The sequence below is a fragment of the Branchiostoma floridae genome, chromosome 4, assembly GCF_000003815.2.
Source record: "Branchiostoma floridae strain S238N-H82 chromosome 4, Bfl_VNyyK, whole genome shotgun sequence".
Taxonomy (NCBI): Eukaryota; Metazoa; Chordata; class Leptocardii; order Amphioxiformes; family Branchiostomatidae; genus Branchiostoma; species Branchiostoma floridae.
In genome coordinates, this window is record NC_049982.1 from 20,108,217 (window position 1) to 20,132,258 (window position 24,042).

General features: G+C 40.9%; 2 protein-coding genes across 5 annotated transcripts; one reads left to right on the forward strand and one right to left on the reverse strand.

Annotated features, from left to right (window-relative positions):
- The first annotated feature begins 74 nt into the window (after positions 1 to 74).
- Positions 75 to 5,390, forward strand: LOC118414611 (cyclin-J-like). Of its 3 annotated transcripts, none has more exons than XM_035818771.1 (6): positions 75 to 247; positions 1,763 to 1,916; positions 2,114 to 2,301; positions 2,812 to 3,096; positions 3,394 to 3,553; positions 3,861 to 5,390. In XM_035818771.1, the coding sequence occupies exons 2-6, from the start codon at positions 1,825 to 1,827 to the stop codon at positions 3,988 to 3,990; spliced, it is 855 nt and encodes a 284-aa protein (XP_035674664.1). In that variant the 5' UTR covers positions 75 to 247; positions 1,763 to 1,824; the 3' UTR covers positions 3,991 to 5,390. The 3 variants fall into 3 exon arrangements, with proteins under 3 accessions (XP_035674664.1, XP_035674665.1, XP_035674666.1); XM_035818772.1 differs by having other exon boundaries at positions 104 to 247; positions 1,767 to 1,916; XM_035818773.1 differs by having other exon boundaries at positions 109 to 244; positions 1,761 to 1,916.
- A 280-nt stretch (positions 5,391 to 5,670) lies between these two features.
- LOC118414609 (glycerol-3-phosphate acyltransferase 1, mitochondrial-like) lies at positions 5,671 to 23,114 on the reverse strand. Of its 2 annotated transcripts, XM_035818767.1 has the most exons (22): positions 22,967 to 23,114; positions 22,563 to 22,674; positions 22,052 to 22,171; positions 21,846 to 21,916; positions 21,430 to 21,447; positions 20,480 to 20,596; positions 19,559 to 19,602; positions 19,241 to 19,349; positions 18,489 to 18,585; positions 18,105 to 18,241; positions 17,594 to 17,690; positions 12,925 to 12,973; positions 12,552 to 12,632; positions 11,716 to 11,798; positions 11,345 to 11,458; positions 10,702 to 10,876; positions 10,157 to 10,227; positions 9,684 to 9,990; positions 8,979 to 9,124; positions 8,418 to 8,621; positions 7,900 to 8,092; positions 5,671 to 7,452 (listed from the first exon to the last, which is right to left on the reverse strand). In XM_035818767.1, the coding sequence occupies exons 1-22, from the start codon at positions 23,083 to 23,085 to the stop codon at positions 7,274 to 7,276; spliced, it is 2,643 nt and encodes an 880-aa protein (XP_035674660.1). In that variant the 5' UTR covers positions 23,086 to 23,114; the 3' UTR covers positions 5,671 to 7,273. The 2 variants fall into 2 exon arrangements, with proteins under 2 accessions (XP_035674660.1, XP_035674661.1); XM_035818768.1 differs by lacking the exon at positions 21,430 to 21,447.
- Between the last annotated feature and the right edge of the window lie 928 nt (positions 23,115 to 24,042).

The window sequence follows — 24,042 nt, forward strand, 5'->3', positions numbered from 1 at the left end:
GGGAAATCCCGAGCATCAAGCCCGGCGTACTTCGGACAACCCTCGTGCAGCCGTCGGACAAAATCACGTGATGATAATTCATTGATTTGATTGGTCAGAAGTTCTGAATATAAATTACTTCCTGTGACCTTAGGTCATCTGAAAGAAGAGATCTCACATCGCGGAGACACGTTTCAAATTTTACTTACTGTCTTCTCTGGAACCCCGCACGATGTCGTAGCACAGAGGAGACAGTAAGAGACTAAAGGTGAGTCTTCTTGTTACCGCATTCAGATGGGTGAGCGTAATCTTTAAAAAGCGGGGAAATTTGGCCATGCGCACACATGCCCGCGCGGTTCGATATGTTGTTTTCATTGTTCCCCATCATTTTGTTCTGAGAACCGTGGCCATCATGATTCATGGCAAGACCAGGCAAGACAGGGGAAGGGTGCTTTGGGGAGAAAAACGATATTAATCGTTGTATGTGCCACGAATTAGACCTCACATGTGGTTTCCATAATCGGCACTTCAGGAACGGTCTTTCTTGATTTCGAAACAAAGGGCTGATTAAAATAAGTGGTGGGGTGGGAGTGTAGAGGTGCAAAATCAAGTTTTGTCCTTCCCCTAGTTCCAATCCAAAAATGTCTAAAACCCTGCCCTACACAGTTCTAATCCAAAATACCCCAATCCTCCCAAGTTCTGCAGCCCAAGTTCCAATCCAAAATACATGGACCCAAATCCTCCCTAAGTACCCCAAATAAGCCCTTTCACAGAGGTTTAATAGAACCAATGAGGTTATATGTGACAACAGGAATTCTAGGTAATATGTCAAAGGGTAAGGCCCCTAAATTGAAAACAAGACCCGTCTCAACATTATTATGCAAATCGAAACAATGTTCGAGACAAAGAATGTTTACAATTTCGTGGCCTCACCCTTTGACATAAACCTAGAATTCCTGTTGCTACACATGGGTTCTAACCTCTGTGAAAGGGCTTATTCCAAATTGCTCGAAATTTTGGCTACCCTTGTTTTAATAATTTCGTATGCTTGAACCCTACCCCTGGCCCCATGCAATCCAACCTCCAGCCTCTTCCACCCCCTCTCTGCCATAATTGTCCTTACCTCTATGGACCTGCTCAATCCTTGGTTATGAACGGCTTCAAGCCTTTCATTACCAAATGTAGAAAACAGTGCTGATGATGTTTCCCTATGTTTGGGTTGTTGCGGTGGTTTGGGAACACTTGAGAAGCCGATGGACGGACAGCATTTAGAAACACACCTAGAGCTTTGGATGCTTTGACTCAACTCAACTTTATTTTGAAACTTTGGACAGGTCAAACAGCGCACCTATGATTCATAATCATTCACTGTATGATGAGTGCAAACATTGCTATTCGATGTCAAATGCACACGCTCATCCACAAGTGCGGACGTCAAACGGTTGCAATTTCAGAACGTACTTGTACCATTCTTACACAAGGAGGTCCAAAGAGGTTAAAGTTGACCTGTACTTTGCTTCAGTGTTTTGGCTGTTTATTTATTTTGTTTTACTTGAGTTATGTGAGCTTATAGCTTTTATAATTTTTTTGTTACATTTATTAGACGTAAATTGTTTAAGACATGATTGAAAAAAACATGTATATAAATATTCATAATGGTACATCCCAAACTACTGAATTATTATCTTCTTCCCACTTACATAGATGAAACAAAAAAACAAACTTCTTCCCATTGCCCCTTTTTGTGTCAATGATAATACTGACAAGTTTCTTCTGTCCTCAGCTAGTCCTCCCAGTAGTGTAGTAAGCCTTCTGCTTGGGAGCCTGTCTGCAATTGGTTCAGTCATGGAGGTTCAAAAGGAGTGGTGGAAGACTCAGCTCGCAACCGACATTCACGAGACGCTCCGCACCAAGGAGGCAGAACTCCCGCCATTCAAGTATGTCCATCAAGTAGTTCCAACAAATGTAACAAAGCCATTCTGAAAAAAATTGATCACAATCACATACAAGTGCATCTTTGTAAACTCATAATTATGTCATATGAAAGAGATCTGCACTTTATTCTGTCATCCATTCACTTTTTTTGTCTTCCTGACTTGTATTCATAACAAAATTTTCTTTCTATATTTACCAGGGGTCTGTCCCCCCAGTTGGGCTTGCGCAGGTATCTGGTAGACTGGTTGAGCATCATTAATGAGAAACAGGGTGTCCACTGTACAGCACTGCACCTGGCTGTTTACCTTCTGGACCAGTTCATGGACAGCTATGACATCCAGGAGAGCAGGATGCACCTGGTGGCGCTGGGGTGTCTACTGGTGGCATGTAAGGCACAGTTCAACAGTTAACTATCAAGCAACAATGCTTCAAAATCTTCATCAGACTTAAGAAAAATCTTGAGTGCATCAAGAGTCAAATATGTGATTACATTTTGGACTGTTAATCTTGAAAGCTATGGTATTATTAGTGCAGTTTTTGTGGTGACGTCTTAAAACGTGACTTCATGATGCCACTACTAAAATATGTCTCCCTTTGTATGACTACTGTACTATAGAATTCTTTCAACTGCAAGTTTAAAACACCTCTCCTTCACTGGTATGGCAAAATAAAACCACCACAAAAGGAAAATGAATTTATAGTTTTTCCATCCAGTCTATAAATACTCTCCTTTGAGTTTGACTACAAGTTTTTGACCCTCCCTGTATATTTTGGATTTGTATTACCATGGTAGTACTAGTAGGTTTAATCATCTGGCATTGAATAACAAGCTCACTGAAAGTTTATACCAAATTTCTGGTTAGCTTCTTAACTCATGTACAAGTGATCACCTTACAGGTAAGTTTGAAGAGGAGGAGAGAAGAGTACCTCGGATCAAGAAGCTGAACCAGTATGTGAGAGAAGTCTACTCTGAGGAGGAGTACCTGCAGATGGAGCTGACTATCCTGAAGTTCTTCCAGTGGAACATCTCCCTGCCCACCCCTGCACACTTCCTGGACTACTACATGACGGAGGGGGTGTCCCAGTCCGACCTGCATGCAGGCTACCCTGTGTGCTCAGTCAACAAGAGCAGGCTGTACCTGGAGAAGTACTGTCACTACTTCTTGGAGGTGTCCTTACAAGGCGAGTACAAACTTGTTAGAAAAACAAGAACGGAATACAATGGATTGAAAGACATGTCTACTAGTATCTAGATGGTGCTCGGCCAGTTCCAACAAGTATTGAGGCTTGAAAAAAATTATTGGGTAGTATTCAAGTGATGATAACTAGTATATGGGCAAGATTAATTCATGATGAAGCAGTACCTTTTTAAAGTATCTTAATGATCAGCTATCATGCTAGATGTGAAATTATCCATGGCCTAACCATGACGTGGGTTTCTGAAGAAGAGATTGGTGATAGTTTGCATTACTTCTGTAGACCACTGTTTCCTGGTGTTCCGTCCATCGGTGATCGCAGCGGCATGTGTAGCGGCCTCCAGAATCTGCCTGCACCTGTCGCCCACATGGACCAGTCGTCTCCACGGTATCACCGGGTATCGCTGGGACCACATCGCGCCTTGCATCGAGACTATGCTCAAGTAGGTCCGCCTAGCTGCTCTGTCATTTTACTGTACTGATGCAGTTCACTTTCATTTCTGCGTGAAAAACAAATAAGATGACTTTTCTTCACCTTTTCAAAGCTTCAATTTCCTTATTCTGGATAGTTTTGTACAGTAAATGGTCATAACTGTTTTTTACATTTTTGTGGTAACATATTTCATTCAATTCATAACTTTCAATATGCTTAATTATCAACAAACTGTTACCACTTGTGAGGCTTGGAATGACAGTATTGCTAATGCATTTAAGTACCTGTTTTTAAATAGGTGACATTTTACTACACAGGGTGCATGAAATGGATGTCAAAGCCACAAAGACAAGCAAAGACACCAAGGACAATGTCTCCAGTGCCATGATGTATGAGAGAGGGAAACACAGTGGCTACAACAGAGGTTATGCTGTCTGCATCTCGTAGTGGAACCCCCACATTCTCAGGGTTTATCAGACGCCACATACATGTGGGGACTACTGTGCAATGATGAGATGGGACCAAGTTGGTCCTTCTTATTCTTCTTTTGAGTTCAGAGAGTATGAAGATTATACCTACTGCTGAAAAGTGTATTGAACATGGTGGAGTTAAAAGAGATACATATTTTGATCAGTGAACATGACAGTAACGTAGAATACAGGGTTCTACATAGGGATATAAAAATGCATGTTGGAATTCTATATTCCACATTCTTAACCTTTGCCTCACCAAAGGTGGCTTCACTTTTATCATAGCACAAGTCAACATGCATTAGGTTAAGGAAATAGGTAGACTTTTGTTGCAGTCCTTGGATTATTCTTTTGCCAAACTATAGTTATAACAGAAAGGTATATTTTGCTTTGTTGGCATCATCATAGTATGCTTCACTGTCAGTGTTGAATATCTCAGGTGCTCTTAAACTGTCAACATTTATACATGTTTGATTTTGTGTCGAAAAGATTGCAAAGGTATGAAAAAGAAAAAAAAAACATCTTGTATGCATATTCTACATTATTAGATTAAGCCCTTTTGTTCCTATATCCAGACCAGAAAAGCCTTCAAAGAAGTATATTTGACTAGATGAAATGGAGATGACTGAACTATGTGAAAGTGGATTGCAGCTTGCGATGTTCACACACGGGTTTTTCAGAAGATAACACAGAGAAGGAAGGTTATATCACTCTGTGTGTGTTATTAAGAAGTAAAGGTGTTGTGGAGACAGAGATGTAGTATATCAAAGAGTTTATATTTTGAAAACAGAAGTGGAAAAAGTGTTTCTAGATCAGTCTTTATAAAGGATGGCCAGTATGGCACACTGGTCAGTGGCACTGTACAAAGCCATAGAGTAGTCTTATCTTTGTTATTTTGTTTTCTAACTTATTTTTGTGATTCTGCATACTTACCCATTTACTAATTTAGTCAAGCATGTCAGCAAGTTCAAGATGGGAATATAGCAAAGAAAAGTGAACTGTTTTGGCATACTGTAGTTCTAGTTTCTGTGCAGAAAAAGTTTGTTGATTACAGAAAACAGTATATTTTGACAGGGAAAGCAGTAACTTGTCTTGCCAGAAAAGTATTATATCATCAAAAAGTGCAATTACCCATACTACATTCCACATGTTTTGTGAAGAACTATAAGAAATGTTGTCAGTAAAAAGACTGTTTAAGTGAGGTTAAGATATTCAAGAAACCATCGGAGTATATTTGGGGGATCTTACAGTTGGCTTCTGAACCAGTACATCTTATTTAAGTTTGTTGCATTGTTCTGTTGCATTGTCATTCTCATACTTCATTCCATCCACTGACCTCATCCGACATGAAGAGAGTAAAGTTATGCTGGCCTTTTATACAGCCTGTAGTTGTGCTTTGTTGCGTCTGTGGCTGCAGTGTTTGTGAGTGAATGGCTGAACTGAATGTCTGTTAACTCTGCTATGCTGTTGTAAGATGTACATAGTACATGACAAAGATTTTTAGTACTTGCTAGTGACTGGCAATTATTGAAAAGGGGACGTATCTGCTGCGTCTCCATAGACATAAGGATTTCCATTATGATTCATGTTGCTAACATCTTCTTTTGTTGCCCTGGCTATAAGCCATGGTGAGCCCCAAACACATGATAAACAATGGCACTTTTGCTGCTGTTTTATTTCTTTTTCTATGATCTTTTGAGGTACACATCAGAGTATTACTACTCACCTTTGAGCATTGTGCTTCATGGATAACCCATTTTACCCATCTTTCCTACATATGATATAAACTCGAAATCCAGTAAACGTAAACATAATCTATAATAACAATGTCCCACAATATAATCTTCAGTTATAATATGCATCCTTGGACAACAAAATTTGACATGGCTGTAACTTTATTGCTCTCTTTTTCTATTCTAACCAGTAACCCTAATCAAGGCTGTTATAACGTCCTTGCCCTAATGTACCAAATGCATAAACACAAGTATAACTCTGTGCATATTCTTTATCATTGGTGTACAATTTTACATGTCCTACTGATAGAGTTTCTAGATCTTTGCAAACACTACCTACTCTATATATCATACATGCTTTACTCTGATGGTTTGATTCATGAGTCTGTCCCCTCTTGAGTTTTTTTCAGGATGGGATGTGCATTTACAGGTACATGTGTATCTTCATAAAGATAAATACTTTGTGTTAGGGCTGGCACAGATATATTCCAGATGTTCTGGTACAGGTTGAAACTGTCCAATTATTTACATTTCTATGACTCCTTTTGGTGCTTCATAGCCATCTCCATAGCAGGGCTTACCCTTGTCTCAAAAGTGTAAGCTTGTCCAAGAATTGCGTTACCATTGACGTGGACCTGTACCTGAATGATTTTACAACTACTGTTCAGTCTGTACTCAGCCCTACTTGACTTACTTTAATCAGTAATATATAACTTGAATGGCTTATGACCTCTTTAAATAGGTGTCAATACTGGCTATAAAATGAAGCAACAAATGATAGACCCCTGATTGCACCATCACATAAAAATCTTCTCCAATACTTGCAACTCATTGCATATACAAATACTGACAACTTCCCATATTCTGTAATGTTATATTCTGGCCAGAATGCCAGTCTTTGTCCAGCTACAATCCTCTTTAGACCTGTTGGTTGTGCAATGAACAGGTAGGTTTGTACACAGTTGAATAGCCAGATGTGCTATCAGGATTGTATTTAGTGACTATGTGGAGAAGGAGGGGGTTGTAAGTGGTAAGTTAAGCGGCAACATAACCACATACGTCTTGTAGCACCATTATAAGTGATTTTCCTCTTATAGCTGGGGAAAAGTAATTCTGCATCTTAAACTGAAGAAAAAACAATAGAAATCATCAAACCATACCGTTACAATAACAAAATACCGCTGTCCATAGTCACTGTTCAAATATTGCACAAAACAGTACTACAACAGGCAAATACAACAAAATAAAGCATACTGTATGCTAAAAAGACGTGGAACGTAGTTCTGCTTTAGCCAGTACCAGCATGAGATGAGTTGAAAGAAACCAATACATTTAGAAGTAACAATACCCTACAGTACAAGGGGAATATTTCTTCTTGACTTTTTTCTTTAATTTCTACTGAATGAATACATGGCAAGATCATAAGGTGCTTGCTGTCCCACCTCCTGAATCATAACAACCAACACTACTGTAGAATCCCCTCAAGTCTCCACCACTGGAAAAGAGTGACATCTCTAACCCAACTAACTACCAGGTCTTGAACATCCCCACACTGTCAATGAAGCTGGTCAGTTCTTGGTTGTCACGGTAACCACCATATAGTTCTAGCTTCCTCGTGCCATCGCTATCAAAGAAGTGAGAGATCACCTTGCGATGACTAAGCATCTTGAGGGAGTTCTTCAGGGTTTCTGAGGAACAGCTTTCACCTGGAAAAGAAAACAACTAACATGAACATTTCAGACTACCCCTCATATATACATTCAATTTTGGACACTAGAATATCCAAGTCGTAGTAAATAATCATGGTTTCATCTGTACACCATGTTTTTTTTTCACTATTGCCTTCGTAAAAATGGAGGTATTGTTTCTGTCTATTTGTTTGTCAAGTTGTGTGTCTTTGTTTATATCCACTCCATTTTAATGTATCTAAAAGTTTCCCTCACAGAATTCTAAAGTATGCTGATACAAGTGTACATTTGTGTGTTCTCCGGTAGAAGGCTGCTTTCCTTTATTCACATTCACATTAAACAGATTTTCACTTGTCTTCGAGAGACAAAAATACTTGAAAGCTATGGGTAGTGAAGAAATAACATGTTGTGTAATGTAAACAGACCATGTGTGTGTCATGTGTAATGTAAAGATACAGCGCTTACTGCGTATTGCTACCCCGTCCTCAACTCTCCTGATGGCAAACTTCTGCAAGGACTGCAGGTACTTTTCCTCTGTCATGTCCCCGCCCTGTAACACCTCCAGGTGAGAGGCCGACACCCAGTACGCCTCCACCATACCTGCCAGGATGCTCTGCAGGAAACCCAACTTCTGCATGTGTGCAGCTGCCGTATTCAGCTGTACATGGGAACAGTTGAGAATTAATTCACAAGCTTGTTACTGCCTAAAATATTCACTTGTAGCTAACAGATGTATCAGGAATCAAATTTTAACTGCCTCTTTTCAAAGACAAACTCCTAATACTTGAATCTTGGGCTAAAGTCTTCCAATGAAAGGAGCACATTGGGTCAAATTTTCAGTTATCAAAAATTTTGTTGTTTGGAGGATTATTACATGGATCAAACAACCTATTCACAAATGAGGGTGGTTCTGCTACTACTCCTATTAAGTATCTGCATATTTTCTTAGTTGTTTACATGTACATCTTTGGTAGTGCCCCTACCCTATATGACAAGTCCTGCACCGAAGGTGACCCATCTATGTTATCCTCGGCCTGGTCTTCCCAGGATGTAGCAAAGGCCAGTTGGTCAGCCCACTGCTTCTCCCTCTGACTGGACGTGCTGTCCTGTTCATCGGTCAGCAGCAGGTCTGAGTGGAGCAGGGAGTCCAGTCCATCTCTGACCACATCCTCCAGACTACTGCAGCTCTGGATGAAGGAAACACCAGCAACATTTTGTCTGTTACGACTTAGTCACAAACCTCTTCTTATTGGCTGAAAATAGGAGTATTATACTTCTTTGTCTTCAACATGAACAGAAAATGTGCAACATTCCCAGTGTCTATTGTCAAAGTCAGTAACAATACATGAACAAGTCATTGTACATTATGCAAGAGTGACTACTAGTACTTAGTGGCACCTACAGGTTTTGGTACACAGATGAACTTCATCAACTGTCATGCATACAAATGAACATGTGGTTTGTATACATATTTTGGGGACCATAGCATTGAAATCAAATGCAGGGAATAATAAACATCTACAACTTAAAAGTAGGCCACCTACTGGTGCAAATATGAACTCCATCTGTAGCAGCTGGCTGAGTTCCTTGGCCCTTTGTAGTAGGGCCTGTCTGGACACCACCACATGCTGCCCCTCCTGTAGGTGGGCTGTGTTAGCCTGGCCCTCGGATACTGCACTGATGGCTGTGGCTGGGGAGACATGCAATATGTATTCAACACTAGTTAAGAAGACAGCCAGACAGATGGCCAAGGAGTCAGCTAATTCTGTGCAAGTCTCAATCTGAACACTTCTTCCAATTTTTTGTAAAATTTGAATGTGAAAACTGACAACAATGAGATATTCTAAACCAAGTTCAAGGTCATGATATTGTGCTAAAACATGTCCAGAAATCATATATCTACTGATACAAACAGTTCTGACTTACAAATGTTACATAGACATACACTTGCACATAAGTGCCATACTAATGTAATGTATGTTGTGCTTCACAAATCTAGGTTAAGTTTGCTCAAGGAGTCCTTGGTGTGTTAAAGTCATCTCAACTTGACTGCTGTGCATCAAATTCTGGTGGATTTTTTTCTGCCACAATTTGCACCCTTAAATTCAAACCTATGCTCCCATCTTACCTGGGAATGTATGACACAACAAAGTTTCTGTGTCACAGTCATAATATCACACCAAAGACTACATCATTATGTACTGTTTGTCAATGATAATCCATAATCATGGACATAGAGCCAACCTTACCTAGAATTGACTCCATCAGGAAGACAGACATGACATTGGATCCATAATATGTTAGATCAAAGACTGAAGGTAGTCCCAGATTTGGTATCAGTATCCTGTCCTCCTCCTCCAGTTTCACATGGTTGTTGTTCTGGTTCTTCCTGTTGTTGGTAGGTGTCTCCCATGTGAAGAGATCGGTGCCTAGCAACTCCATGGCGTGTCTGAGGACAGCCGATGCGCTGCCCGTGAACCCAACATCGCGGCCGCGGAGAAGAATCTCGCATCGGATGTGCTCAAACGATTTCTCAAGCTCGGCCCAAGTTGCTCCCTGGAGCAAGACAATACATTTAAGTTTTTTAACATTACCTTTACATACCACCAATGAGATGGAGTAGACAGTCAACTTTTTCCTTTAAATCGTCTGAGAAACAAGTCATCAAATTGCAAGGCCTAACTAGAAAGGAACAGACCCAAGACTGCAGAATGGTACCCACCTGTCTGTGTACAGCCAGGAACATGAAGGCCACCAGCTGGGTGCTCATTATGGCTGTGGTCTGGACTGCATCTATGGGGGAGGGGAGGGAATAACAACTCTCATTGCTGGAACTTGGAAGTGGTCTTTTCAATATATGCAACCCAGTAGTATCAGTTGCTGTAAAAGATCTAATAGGTGCAGTGTATGTACTACATATATCAACGCTAGTTGATGCAATGTCTGGTACATGGCTTAAGATCATGTCCAACATACATGTATATGGCATGTATGCTGTAGTGCACAAACCACAAAGTGTCTGTTATATAAAATAGCACAACTCCGTCCCTTCCATTACTGTTACTTAACTGAAGTGCTGTGGTGTTTGTGGGTTTAGCACATAAACTAATAGCTACGTTAACTGTCTATCTAGTACACTCTTATGTATGTAGCTGTAATAGCTAGATCAAATATCTGTCTCACACCTAGCTGGACCTAAGCCAATAATGTAATGTATTGTTACATAATGCTGCATGCTGTGTCAGGAAGGTATAAAGTAACACTTACTGTACAGGACATGCTCTGCAAGCCCCTTGACTAGCAGTCTTTGTTCCTCCTTCACTATGTCAGTCCCGTATATGGAGTGGTCACTCCCGATGCGCCGCATCTCTGATGGACTGTGGCTACCAGCTAACCGGGAGAACACCGCACCGCCCGGGGACTCAGCTGAGTCAAGGTACTCCTGGAATATGCACACACAAGGGTTCAAGGGCCCTACTCTAAACTAAGAAGCATGATTCAACATTATAATTACAAACTGTCAAATATCTAAAACTTCAAAAGGTAAGCCATCAGTAGAGTTTTGGGTTGGAAGACTTGAAACCTAAATTTGGACAAATTTTAATTTGAGAACATGATTGCCCATTATCATGTGCTTCTTCCAATTACATTGTACCAAGCAATAGGCCAGACAATAAAGCATTCATCTAGTACAGGTGCAATAATTTCACAGAAAAGTAAGTTAAATCCAAAATGTGCTGTGTTATAATTTCAATATGCTTTATATGTATTTCATATTATCACAGTTATAATATATGTACCGGTATTTGATACTAAATGATACAAAATCCTTAGATCTGTAGATAAAGATAACTATGCAAAGACGACCGTCAGTAAAAAGTGGCTCATCTGCTGTACTGAAAGAACTGACCTGTAGTGATATGGGCTGAGCAAAGTCTGCCCGTACTTGGCCAAAACTGGACCTGAAGGCTGACCACACACCCTTCACTGCTTGTAGGAATGTCTCCTTCTTCTTGGGAATTCCCTAAAAACACAGAGTACAAAAGGATTGCTGCACTATTTCCCAAGTACATATACCCAGTACAACACTGTGAATGAATTTGACTAGAGGTTAACTTAAGTTTATAAAAGATATACTAGTACCAAATTTCTATCCATGAACTAATTATACAACATGGTTCTGCAAATAAAAATGTTTAAGACATTAATGGCTGACTCAAGCATGCCAGGTAGCAAGTATCGTTAGAGAAATGACTTGTTAACTTATCAAGCACGACCCACCATCTCCTCAGACCTGAAGTTTCCCTCCAGAGTTTTCTCGTAACTGAAACTGACAGGAACCAGATAGACATCTGAGATGGCTCCTGAGGAGGAAAATGGAAAATACTTCAAATGTTTGGCATAGACAGAGATTGAAAGTAACTGAGCTATAATGACAAGAGTTCAAGACTTTGTGATATTTTGAGTTTCTCGTATGTCTTGTAGTTCATTAATTATGGAAATGAGGTTTTGATTAATGTAACACTTGTCCAGGAATCACTTCAAGTCATTCTATGGTGACTGTCATGTGTGATTATTGACTACATCTAACAACTATAAACTTGCCATATCTGGCAAGTCTGACCTTTGCAGCCATCTTCCCAATAATTTCTTGTCAATCTACTGACAGTGTCGGACACTCATCAACACAGACATACACAAAAAAAGATGACTCCCATACACAGAGTCAACTAATATCAGTTGACCCAGTCTTAACCCAACTTTTACTCAGGGGTTCACCCACTTTACCAACAGAAACAAATAACCACATTATGCAGCTTACACAGACATACATACTCCAGACCAACCATTTTCAAACTGATTGAACATTTTCCTTAAATCTTGTATGTATATATATTTATTTGTTGGATCCGTCACCCCACTGCTGTACTACTGTTTTATTTGATCTCACATTGTTTTGTCCTTTGTTTATTTTATTTTCAAATGTCCTAGTGGTAATGTTAATATTAGCTTTGCTAGAGTTCATTTACCACTGTGTCTTGTCTTATATGTATACCAATAAAAAAAATAAAAAACTAATATCATGCATCAACCAATAGCCACGTAAGGCACCTCACCTGCCATGTAAGCATCCACAACAACAGACAACAGACCACCCTTGGGAACCACAGCTTTTCCTGTTCGTGTTCTCCCTCCCTCTGAAGGAAAAAAAACATGTCACAAAATTCATGTTGTTGACACAAACAAAAAATCAAATTTCTACACAAACTTCCAACTTTGGAACAGGTCTAGGTGATGCTTAATGTAAATGCTTCTGAATTGTATTTCATAACTTAACAAAAAGAAGGAAAAAGGTGACAAACAAAGACGACAGAACGAATCATGATGAATAAATGGATCATTTGCCATTTTCATGTGTGAAAAATTTCAAAAGGCATGGCATGATAGCATTGCTCTTCACAAGGAATCATGACAATTGAAGTTTCTCACCTATGAAGAACTCTAAAGACTGTCCTTGTCTGAGCAGTTCCTCCATGTACTGTGGAAAGAAAATAACAAGGAGAAAGATGAATCAAAACTTTGTGTTGTTTTCATTATTAGGTTTGTTCTAAGTAAGGCCACATTGATTTGATTATATGGATGACATCCGCGCTCGCACCAATTTTCGGCCAATTCCACACAAAAAAAAGTTTTCGACCACACAATAAATTGTGCAAAGCAGCTGTAAAATGACCACAAATATTCCGTAGATTGAAAAAAAAAGTATCAGAAAACAGATAACTAATGCCATAGAATGCCAAAATGAATCTAAAGTCAAAGAATGAGATGTGAAAGGACAGAAAGAAAAAAAATCTATTGTTGTTGGGGGAGGTACCAGCACAGAAAATTCAGGTCCAGAGGATCATTTCCAGGTCTGGGCCTGAACCTGGACCTGATTGTCTGTGGAAACTGGAGAACTGGCAATACTCAAAACAATGGTAATTGGTCAATTTTGCTACAAAGGAATCTGTTTGGTGGATTATTGGACTTACTTAGACTTACTTAGACTTAGGGGCTCCCGTGTCGTCCGACACATGAGGCAGTCAGGTTGGCCCAGCAAGCTCTGTCGGCAGCTATCCTCTGTATATCCCTCCAGTTGATGTTAGCTGTTTGTAGGTCTCTCTCGATGGTGTGCCTGTAATTCATCCTGGGGCGACCTCTACGTCTCTTTCCCCGTGGTGCCCAGTGCATAACTTGGTATGCCAGTCTGTCTGGTGAGAGTCTCATGACATGGCCCAACCAGCTCAAGCGCCGCTTTCGGATTGTCACAGACACTGGTTTTTGGCTGGTCCTAGCTCTTACTTCAGTGTTGGGTATGAAGTCATCCCATCTGATGCCTAGTATCTTCCTTAGGCATTTATTGTCGAAGACATCTAGTTTCTTTTCTTGGCTTGACTTCATGTGCCATGTTTCGCATCCGTAAAGTAGGGTAGAAAGAACATTGCTGTTGTAGAATCGCAGTTTAGTTCCCAGGGGGAGCTTCTTGCTAGACCACAGCTTGCCAAGCTGGTTGAAAGCAGCTGAGGCCTTCCCTAGCCTGCAGTCTAGTTCCTTGTCCATGTCCCCTCTGTTGTTCATGGAGCTGCCTAAGTAAGTAAAGTTCTCCACCACTTCCACTTCATTGTTGTCAATGATCACACTTGTGGGAGGGGGGTGCGTCCCTACTAACATGTTCTTGGTCTTTTTGGCACTAATGGTGAGTCCAATACTGCCTGCAGATGAGCCTATGTCCTCCACTAGGGGTTGTAGGTCCTGTGTGCGGTCTGCTAGAGCAGCTATATCATCAGCAAAGTCAAGATCTGCTAACTTTGTGTTCTGTATCCACTGAATCCCTTTCCCCTCTGTTGCTGTTGCAAGGACCCAGTCTATCGCCATGGCAAAAAGAATTGGAGACAACATGCATCCTTGGCGGACCCCGCTTACCACCTCAAACCATCCGCTGTATCCCTCACCCGTCCGCACGCAGCATTTTGAGTTGGTGTATATTTGTCTGATTGCGGAGATGAGTTTACTTGGGATGCCGTAGACATACATGATATTCCAGAGTGATGGTCTGTGGATGCTATCAAATGCCTTGGAGAAGTCAATGAAACTAATGGTCAGTGGAGTTTGCAGTTCTGTACAATTCTCGATGATACGTCGAAGGGTGAATATCTGTTCTGCACAGGACCTCTTTGGGCGGAATCCCGCTTGTTGTTCTCGTAGGACCTTGTCTACTGCATCTCTCATACGGTTCAGGATGCATGCAGTATACACCTTTCCCGGTATGGAAAGAAGCGTCACTCCCCTCCAGTTGTCGCATTCTGCCAGGTTGCCCTTCTTTGGGATGCACACAACTGCCCCATTCTTCCAGTCCTCCGGCACTTCACCTGAATTCCAGGCCCGATTACAAAGTTGGCTCATCCATTTAACAACAGATTCGCCCCCTGCTTTGAGCATCTCCGCAGTAATGCCATCCATACCTGGAGACTTGTTGTTCTTCAGGGTCTTGATGGCTTCCTGTACCTCAGCTTCTGTGAAGTCCCCTGTGTCAATGGGTAGGGGAAGTGATGGCTCGTCGAAGACTGTCGGTGGAGACGCAGGTTCCGGGCGGTTGAGGACTTCCTTGAAGTGTTCTGCCCACCTGTCAAGTTTGTCCTCCCCTTTCGACAACAGAGTTCCGTCCTTTGCCTTGACTGGGCCAGAGTGGGTTTTGGAGTTGCCAGTGATCTTCTTGGCTATCTGGTATACAGTTCGCATGTCATTACGAGCTGCTGCACCTTCCGCTTCTTCCGCCTGTCTATCCATCCACTCCCGTCTGTCTCTCTGGGCACTGCGCTTCACTTCCCTGTTCTTCTCCATGTACTCCTGGTGAACAGTGTTGTTACCTGGCTTATCCCTATGCCTCTTCTGGTGTAGGGCTTTTCTGTCACTTATTAGCTTCCATGTGTGGTCGCTAATCCAAGATTCTCGGAGGGATTTCTTGTAACCCAAGACTTCTTTCCCCGCTGTAGTCATTGCCTCCTTCAGCTCATCCCACCATACTGTTGACCCTGGGGGAGGGTCTGCTAGGACAGAGAACCGGTTCCTCAGGGAGGTCTCGAACTTCTCTTCAGTTGCAGGGTCTTTCAGTTTGCTGGTGTCAAACCGTTTCGGAAGTGATGTCTTCTTCTTTTGTTTCTTTAGTCTGATCTTCATTTTAGCAATAGAAAGGTAGTGATCGCTGCCGACATCCGCTCCTCTATACACCCGAACATCCTGTAGACATGGGGTCCTCCATCTTGGACCAATCGCTATATGGTCAATCTGTGTCCTCGTTTTGTGGTCGTTAGACAACCAAGTTATCTTGTAGATGTCTTTGTGCTCAAAAAGTGATGAGCCAATCTTCATATTGTTCATTGAGCAAAACTGTATATATCTGTCTCCGTTGTCTGTGCGATTTCCAAAGGCGTGCGGACCCAAGGTGTGTTCAAAACCCTCTCTGCTTCCCCCAATCTGTGCATTCATATCTCCCATGATGACAAGGATGTCATGACGGGGGGTCTTGTCGACTAGGTCTTGTAGCTGTTCGTAGAAGGTGTCTTTGTGGATGTCGTCACGCTCGTTTGTTGGAGCATAGCATTGTACAATGGTAACCTTTGCATGATTAGTTACAAATCTAGCAGTCAAAAGGCGCTCGTTTATGGGTGACCATTCCTCGAGAGCGTTGCTGGCTGGCTTATCCAGTACAAGAGCTACTCCATCTCTGTGAATACCGTCTTGTCTGCCAGAGAATAGTATGGTTTTGTCATCTGATACAAATTTGCCTGAGTCAGTCCAACGGACTTCGCTAAGGCCCAGGATGTTGAGATTGTATTCTTCCATTTCCTTGATGACCTGTGCTAGTTTGGACGCCTGGTAAAGTGTTCTCACATTCCAGTATCCAATGCGTGTAATTGATTTTGCAGTCAGAACTCTGGTCTTCGGGGCACCAGCTTCCCCACTGGGGCTTTCACTGGTGTCCGTCCTTCTGTCTCCGTCCGGAGACGACTGTCGTCCTGGCTGCTTCTGAGCTGCTGTATTCCTGACTGTTTTCGTAGCACTCAACTTTTACAGGAACAGGTCGCTGACCTGAAGCCAAACCTCGTCGTCTTCTATCCCGCTGACAGGAAGGCGGTGCTGTGTCCATCCTTTGGCGACTACCCAAGTTCCACCCCCTCATTCGAGGTTACAGAGTAGGAATGTGGCACCTACCCCAGGACTAGGAACTTGGTACATTCGGGCCTCTGCACCACGACAAGGCGGATGGACCGGGAGCCCCAGGTGTTCGGGCATCCCAGCAGAGGACTTATTGGACTCCCACTGCATTTTAAAATCCCATCTCCGTGTAATAAAGGCTAACTGTCTCTGTACCTTTGACTGTAGAAACTTGGTGCAATTGACTATAAACTCTACTTGACTTCGCTCTTGTTGTCTTCTTGGCTCTCCGGTTAGACCCCAAATGGCTGCCGACATAGTGTGTCCATTTTGTAATTGGCCAAACCTGTTCCTCTGTTGTTTTTTTCAGGTCTGTTTTTTTTTCGGATTGGTCCAAGAAGAAAAAAATGTTTTGCACTCGTATGATGTACTGGTCCCCACACCTAACTGTTGGTATACCATACTATGTGTGTTTAGTCCTATGTTCAACCTTCCTGGCCACTTTGATTTCATACTGAAGGCAACTTTTTTTTTTGGCCAAACTTTTTTTTTATTCGCTCGCTCGCATCAGTTTTGGAGATCCCGGAGGATGTCATCCATATAATCAAATCAACATGGCCTAATGATGAAAAACCTAGGTTTGATGCTTGATGACATGTTATATGGTTTAAAGCAGAAACTACATGCATTTCCATATTTGGTTTGTATTGCATACCCCTATTTACTACTATATAATCAAAGATCTAATGCATTGAATTGGTAACTTTGAAGACAAGGCTGGTGCATCCATTTACTTCCCTCTTGCCCATGCAGTAAGAAAACACAGGCCAAACACTGTGTGAGCATTTCAGGACTGCATAATTATGACATGATGAACATGAATTACACTGAAGTCTAGTCGGTCAGATTATAGATACAGGGCAAGTTGACTGAAATGACTAGTCCACACAATATTTGGACTTACCGTGTGTAACACAGCTCTGTAGACATAGTCTTTCTTTCCATAGACATCATCCAGTTTCCTTCTTATGAAGAAGCCTCCCAGATGGCACATCAGTGATCTGGGGAACAGAAAGAGACATGATGTAAACTTTTCATCTGACAGGCATAATTGCCTTTTGTATCACTCAAGCCTTTTCACAAAGTCTGCAGCAAAATTGGTACATTTTTGGTCCTCTGAGAGATCATGGGATCCCTTGGTAAATGTATGGTACAAATTTCAGCCATTGTGTATTCTAGTGTTCCAAGGCCAAATTCAAATGTTTCATAATAATATATCTTGGCCATGATTTCCATATCGTAGCATTCAGGTATAAGATTGTTTAATAGCTGTTTCCAAAGCAGCATCCAGCTTCTAATTTTACAGGTATTTCCACACAATCCATCTCTGGTTGAGACAGGTACATGGTATATGACTGAAAAGTGTGAGCATAGTTTGAAGCACTAGCTGTGCCATTTTTAAAAGTTTGACTTACGAGAAGAAGGGAATTCTGAGGTTGTCCCCTGCGGCCACGTGAGGTGCCTGAATTTCATGGTTCCACAGTAGGAAGGTGAGGAGGATGTAATCTAGATGGGACCGATGGGTGGGTAGAAACACCAGTGGGATCCCTGTCTGTATGTGGGAACAACATCAACAATTATTTACTCTTACTTAAGTTACCATAACCTATACAGGCTAACTGATATCTATGTTCTCTTGGTATGTCCTTGGTATGGCCTTACGTGAAGGTATTCTGTACTTACCTGCGCATGTCATCTTAACAACATGCAGGTGTTTATAACGCTCACCTGTAACTATCTGAATCTATTAACAGCTATTGTGCAATCATGTCACCCATTCACACCCCTAACATGTGTACCTCTGCTGCCTGCTTGACCATGTCAATCTGCCCACGATGCACCTGGATGGATGACAGTAGGTGCCCCAGGGCCTTGTGCAGGAACCAGCCTGTAAACCTACATGATAAAATAAAGAAGACATCTTACAGTGTAGTCCTCACCAAGTAATGCAGTATTCAGTATTTATCAAGGATTTTTCAACTTCAAAACTGCCAGAAAACATTCATTTCTGCCAATAGCAGGAATGAAGCTTTTCTTCTTGATACTTACAACAATGTATCAGCCAGTGCTGTCAACTGCTCGTTGTGGGTATCTGCACACGTATATAGCACTGCTGTTTTTTATTCTTCCCATATTTCCATCAATATCTTCCTACCCATCAGACGGCAGGAAAATTGATCAGCCGACTAGACAAAGTGATCTTTTTGTAATACGCATGGTGTTCTCTAGGTTATATCGTACAACTTGCAGAGATTACAGGTCTCCAAGCCCCATCCAATGTTATGGGGTAGATTTTCAGCTGAAATACTAGTACATTATACATATTCTTCAATATCCCTTGATATTAACATTTGGTAACCTTCTGCCAGTCAACAGATATGAATGAAGCTCGTTGACTGTGTAACGTGCTTAACTGAGGTATGAAGGTCACAAGTTACAGGCCTTGATTTTACTTCACAAACAAGTAGAACTGATTTTGTTGGACAATTCTAACAAAGACAATACAGAAGTGTGAAAAGGAACTCCTTTCCTACAGGACCAAGAAGCATACCTGATAAATGGTGTCCAGATGTTTGAGGTCATTTTGTTGAAGATGGCAGAGGCAAGTTTCTCCTGTTGCTTCAACTCCAGTTGAAACTGCCCACTGTTGTCGTCATACTCTGTGTGCACCAAACAAACAAATAAACAGCGTGTGGAGAAATAGATAAATTTTGGTTACAGTTGGATCTGTTCAATAGTTTTTAAATAAAGGTAGGTTAGAATATGCAAGAGGAGTATCTGCAGGACAAGTTAGTCAGGTTTACACATTGTGCTTTTGTATTGTTTTATACCTGAGACAATTGTGTCCAAAAATTTCTAACTAGCTCACCTTCACAGTCTCGGATTACAGTCTTGCGCATGGCCTCTCTCACTCTAGAATTGAGATCAATAACATGATATTAATCTAATTTAAAAACAAATAATAATAAAATCCTAAAATCTATGACATGGTTCACATAAACCTGTTCTATTAACATCATTATAGACAGATTTTGTATGTGATGTTTAAACAGAACAAGGTGGGTGGCAAAGTGGTCCTGTGGTTAGGGCTGCTGACATACGTTCTACAGGGTCTGGGTTGGAATCTCTAGCAGGCCCCCATATTGTGCCCTTCAGATACCAAATATATTTCCTCACTACACAGGGCTCGAAATTCATTTTTGGGATTAGGTGCACTGGTGCACCCAGCTTAAAAAATTGGGTGCACCAAAAATATTTTGGGTGCATCACTTAAATTTAAGTAGAATGTCAGAAAAACCTAATAGCAAAACATAGTTACATGCTATCAAATTCTTAAACAAATACCATGACAGACATTTTTATTATCTTTCTAACCCTTAGATGTCAAGAATATGATGTATACAAAATGTACTAGTACACTTTGATATCTTTACCTGCACCCACCCAGTATTTCAACCCCTGCTACACTAAGGTGAAAATGAGTACCTCTCGGATAGGGCATAAAAATGGAGGTTCCATGTTTAGCACACCCCAAGTACTGTATGTTGAAGAAACAACCACACTTATTGGAATCGATTAGTTTACTATCAAAATATGATTGTGAGTGAATCAAACCTTAGAGTCCACTTTACACAGCTTGTACTTACGTCTACAGTACAAAACTGGTGTTATGCCTAGTGTCCACTTTACACAGCTTGTACTTACGTCTACAGTACAAAACTGGTGTTATGCCTTGGTGCTTTATCTATCATGCAAAATTAACAACCAAGTAGTTTGGCTTGCTCCTAACCTAGTGCAGGACAGGACTGCATTGTGCATGACCTCCGTACTGGGGTAGTAATGGTCCACTCGTCTAGTCACTGAGAACCACACCGTATAGAACAGGCGACCCAGCATCCCTGGGGGTCTGGGGAACAAACAACAAACAACCATAGTCACATTGGTCAAATTTCAAAAATAATTGTTCTGTACAATAAACTGCGGGTAGCGATCTTCGGAAGCAGACTAAAGCAAACAATTATATGTTCTGTACATTTACAACAAAATCTACTCTACAGTAGAAACAGGAGACAGCCCCGACACAAATCATAACAATTAGTCTTTGTTACATTACAAAATGGACACCTGTGGTTACGAGAAAAATGTCAAGAACTTTCACAGGTGCTCTCTTTAGTTACAATGCTATTAAGTATCTAGATTCATCCCACCTTTAAGTCATAATGCAACATAACATACAATGCTAGCATATCAAGATCATATGCAAAATTTGACTTTCCTAACAGAAACATATTGATTGCATAGGAACTGTTATTTTTAAGACACAACCTGCAGAGGCCAAACATTGCCACACCCTGTTGCCACAAATCACAAAACACAAAAAAAACGTGAAGCAGAATTCTCTCACATGAAACTGACAAAACAGCTGTAAACCTTTATACCGAACACTGTACAACATCAGGATAGTTTCAATCAGAAGATTAATCTGTAAATTCACTTTTGCAGTGGTTTTATTTTCTGGTATGACTATGAGGGAAAATTTGGCATTCACTGTGTTTTAAATTTGCAGTTGAAATATTCTGCAATACAGTAGATAGTTATATTCAGGGTCATGAATTCCCGGTAGAGAGGTCACCAGAAAAAATGTTACAATAAAACAACCACAAAAGCTTCAAGATTTACAGAATTTTAGGTTTGACTTATTTTCACGGTGAGAAAACATTACATGAGACAAGGACTCACTCTTCCTCTTCCTCATTCCTGAATGAATGCAGGGTAAAGAGCAAATCATCTTTAGTTCATACTAGCAGCCATGCAACCACTTCTAGGGCTGTTTGGGAGGATGACATGTACACAAGTCATGTAATACTAATGGAGTTTACAACTACAACCACTGTCAATCTATATCAGATTGCACAACACTAAATACACATTACAGACAGTAAAACAGAGAATCTTATTTTACATGTAGTTGATAGCAAACTAGACCCAGGTTTCTTGAATGATCTTTGTTGCAGGAAAAAAATTGAGATTGGACAATTAGATGTATTTCTTTATAAAAAAAAAAAGTGAACATTTTTCTTGTTTTCCTCATACACAGACAAAGATTTCCATGACACATTTCACCTACAGGAAGACTAGTAGATTACTTTACTAACCTGTGTTCAGCCAGTATGTCCAGCATGTTCCTCACACCCATTGTTGCTGTGTTCTCGTTAAAGAATGTGTTCTGTCAACAGAGATTGGGAGAATAAAACATTTTGTTTGCAAAGAGGAAGACCATGGACACAATATTATGTCCATTAGAAGACCAATATCATTAAAATAAAGCTTTGACCACCCCTATACCATACAAACTACTCACCCTGCTGACAGGCACACACTTGCTGCAGGCTCGACCAGTGAAGGGCCTGCTGCTCAGACTGGTGCTGTCCATCAACATAGGCTCAACCTTGAAGAAGTGCAGCCTCGGAGCTGATGATGGCTACAGGAAGACAAAAAGTCAGTTGATAAATGATTGCTGAATTAATGAATGGATGAAAAACACTATTTTTGTTTCAATCATCCCCAAGCATCAGTGTGAACTAGCCTGTGTTTACACAATCTCTCGCTGGATGGGGTTAATGAACCCCTCTCCTAGGTGGTGGCAACTGTAGGGCCGGCCGCTAGGAGCATGACTTTAGTCAGGCTATAGTAAGAACCTATTTCAAGTGGCTCAAATTTTAATATATCTAATATCTTTGAGTAATCATATATAAAGATTACACTGTAACAATCTACTGCACAACATTTATTGCAGCATCTTTACAACTTTCATTTCAGGATATGACCTTCGAGCCTCACAGCTGTAAGAAAAATCACAAATAGTGACTCACCAGTTTGTCCCTTCTAGCCCGGCTCTGCAGCCTCTTTGGGGCCCGTGATCTGGGTCTGACATTGTCGCTGTATCTCCCTGGTAGCCTGGGCTCAGTAAGCAGGCCGGGTACTCTGAAAATCAATTGTATAACTTTTCATCTAAAAGATAGATATATGAATTATGCTTAGCTCCCATAAAAATTTATTGATGATGTACACAGGGATAATGTCATTCTCAACAATGAAAAATCTTCTCCTTTTCACTTTCCCAGAGGATGTTTTCAAATTCATTTCTAGTCTTCCTCCAAAAAAACTTCAACTTTCAAGATGGACACATATTTGTGCACACTTGTCACTACCATGTACAAAGGAAAAAGGAATACTTTCCATACTTTCAGAAGGAAATGATGAAAACAAAGTTAACCTGTTCTTTTCTTCATCTTCAGTCTGCGACCTTGGTTCTGACTTCTGACACTGCCTTGACCCCTGACCTTTCTTCTCCCACTTGGCATAGACAGCATTTAGAGCATCTTGGTTCTCCATGTTACTGCCAATACAACCAGATTGAAGAGATCATCAGAGAAGCATTGTATTCCAGTCATAGTCTCTGCTAGGATTAGCCTATGTGAGTATGTGATCTTAGTAATGAACAAGGATAAACTCCTATTACATGTATTTGAACTATTTTCCAGAAAGAGTTACTGGTAATCATTTTTCTGGAATGTTTTTATCAAAGACTTATCATGATTCCTTCCCTGTCTTGTTTTAAGCCAGCCACAGTATTTGTAGGCTTAAAAACATAATGCGACAGTCCTGCTTGTTCGACTGCAAGTTGCAAGCCTGCCGTGCGTCGGCAATCCTCCATCAAGGGGCTTGATTTCCGTGCTATTGGCCTCTTCATAATATAATAATAATGCAAAGAGTGTTGTTGCTGTTCTTCTATCAACAGCTCAACTTTTCAAAATCCTCCTCAAAGTCACACCATTGTCCTTGTTACCCAGCCATGCTGTTGTCAATTAGAGTGAACAATGAAAATAATGCCGATAGCCGGGTGGATGTATCCTGGTAAATCAAGACCAATTCCCACCTCAATGTTGATGCTTTTTCCACAAGTGAGTCGAAGATGGTTGAAAGGGGACAAATTATGAGCCTCCTCCTTTCCTTTTTTCAACCTCCTTGATTGTTTCAAATTCAAGCATACCCAATTGACTATTCATTGTAAACAGCTCATGTTAAACATACAGGATCCACAAAAGCCCGACCTTTAACAACACTGTCTTTAGTATTTGTTTTACAATCCCGCCTGAAGGAGTAAATTATAATCAAAAATGTCAACCTTGGTCAGGCGACTTTGTTGTGCGAACCCCTTCAAGGACAAAACGATCAAGCGTGTGTTCTCATACGTATACCACTTATTGGTCAACCCCAAATACAGGAATATAAAAAGAGATAAAAACGTTTCAATAGAAGAAACACTGTCTTTCTACTCACCATCTTTTT

Bases quoted from the DNA above. Each gene is read 5' to 3' on its own strand.
- LOC118414611 (XM_035818771.1), top strand. From the start codon at position 1,825: ATGGAGGTTCAAAAGGAGTGGTGGAAGACTCAGCTCGCAACCGACATT. The intron at 2,302-2,811 runs GTAAGGCACAGT...ATCACCTTACAG, and splicing joins GGGGTGTCTACTGGTGGCAT to GTAAGTTTGAAGAGGAGGAG. The intron at 3,097-3,393 runs GCGAGTACAAAC...TTACTTCTGTAG, and splicing joins CTTGGAGGTGTCCTTACAAG to ACCACTGTTTCCTGGTGTTC.
- LOC118414609 (XM_035818767.1), bottom strand. From the start codon at position 23,085: ATGGAGAACCAAGATGCTCTAAATGCTGTCTATGCCAAGTGGGAGAAG. The intron at 18,242-18,488 runs GTACACATGTTA...TCCCACATACAG, and splicing joins TGGTCAAGCAGGCAGCAGAG to ACAGGGATCCCACTGGTGTT. The intron at 9,991-10,156 runs GTGGGTACCATT...GTCTTGCTCCAG, and splicing joins TCCTGGCTGTACACAGACAG to GGAGCAACTTGGGCCGAGCT.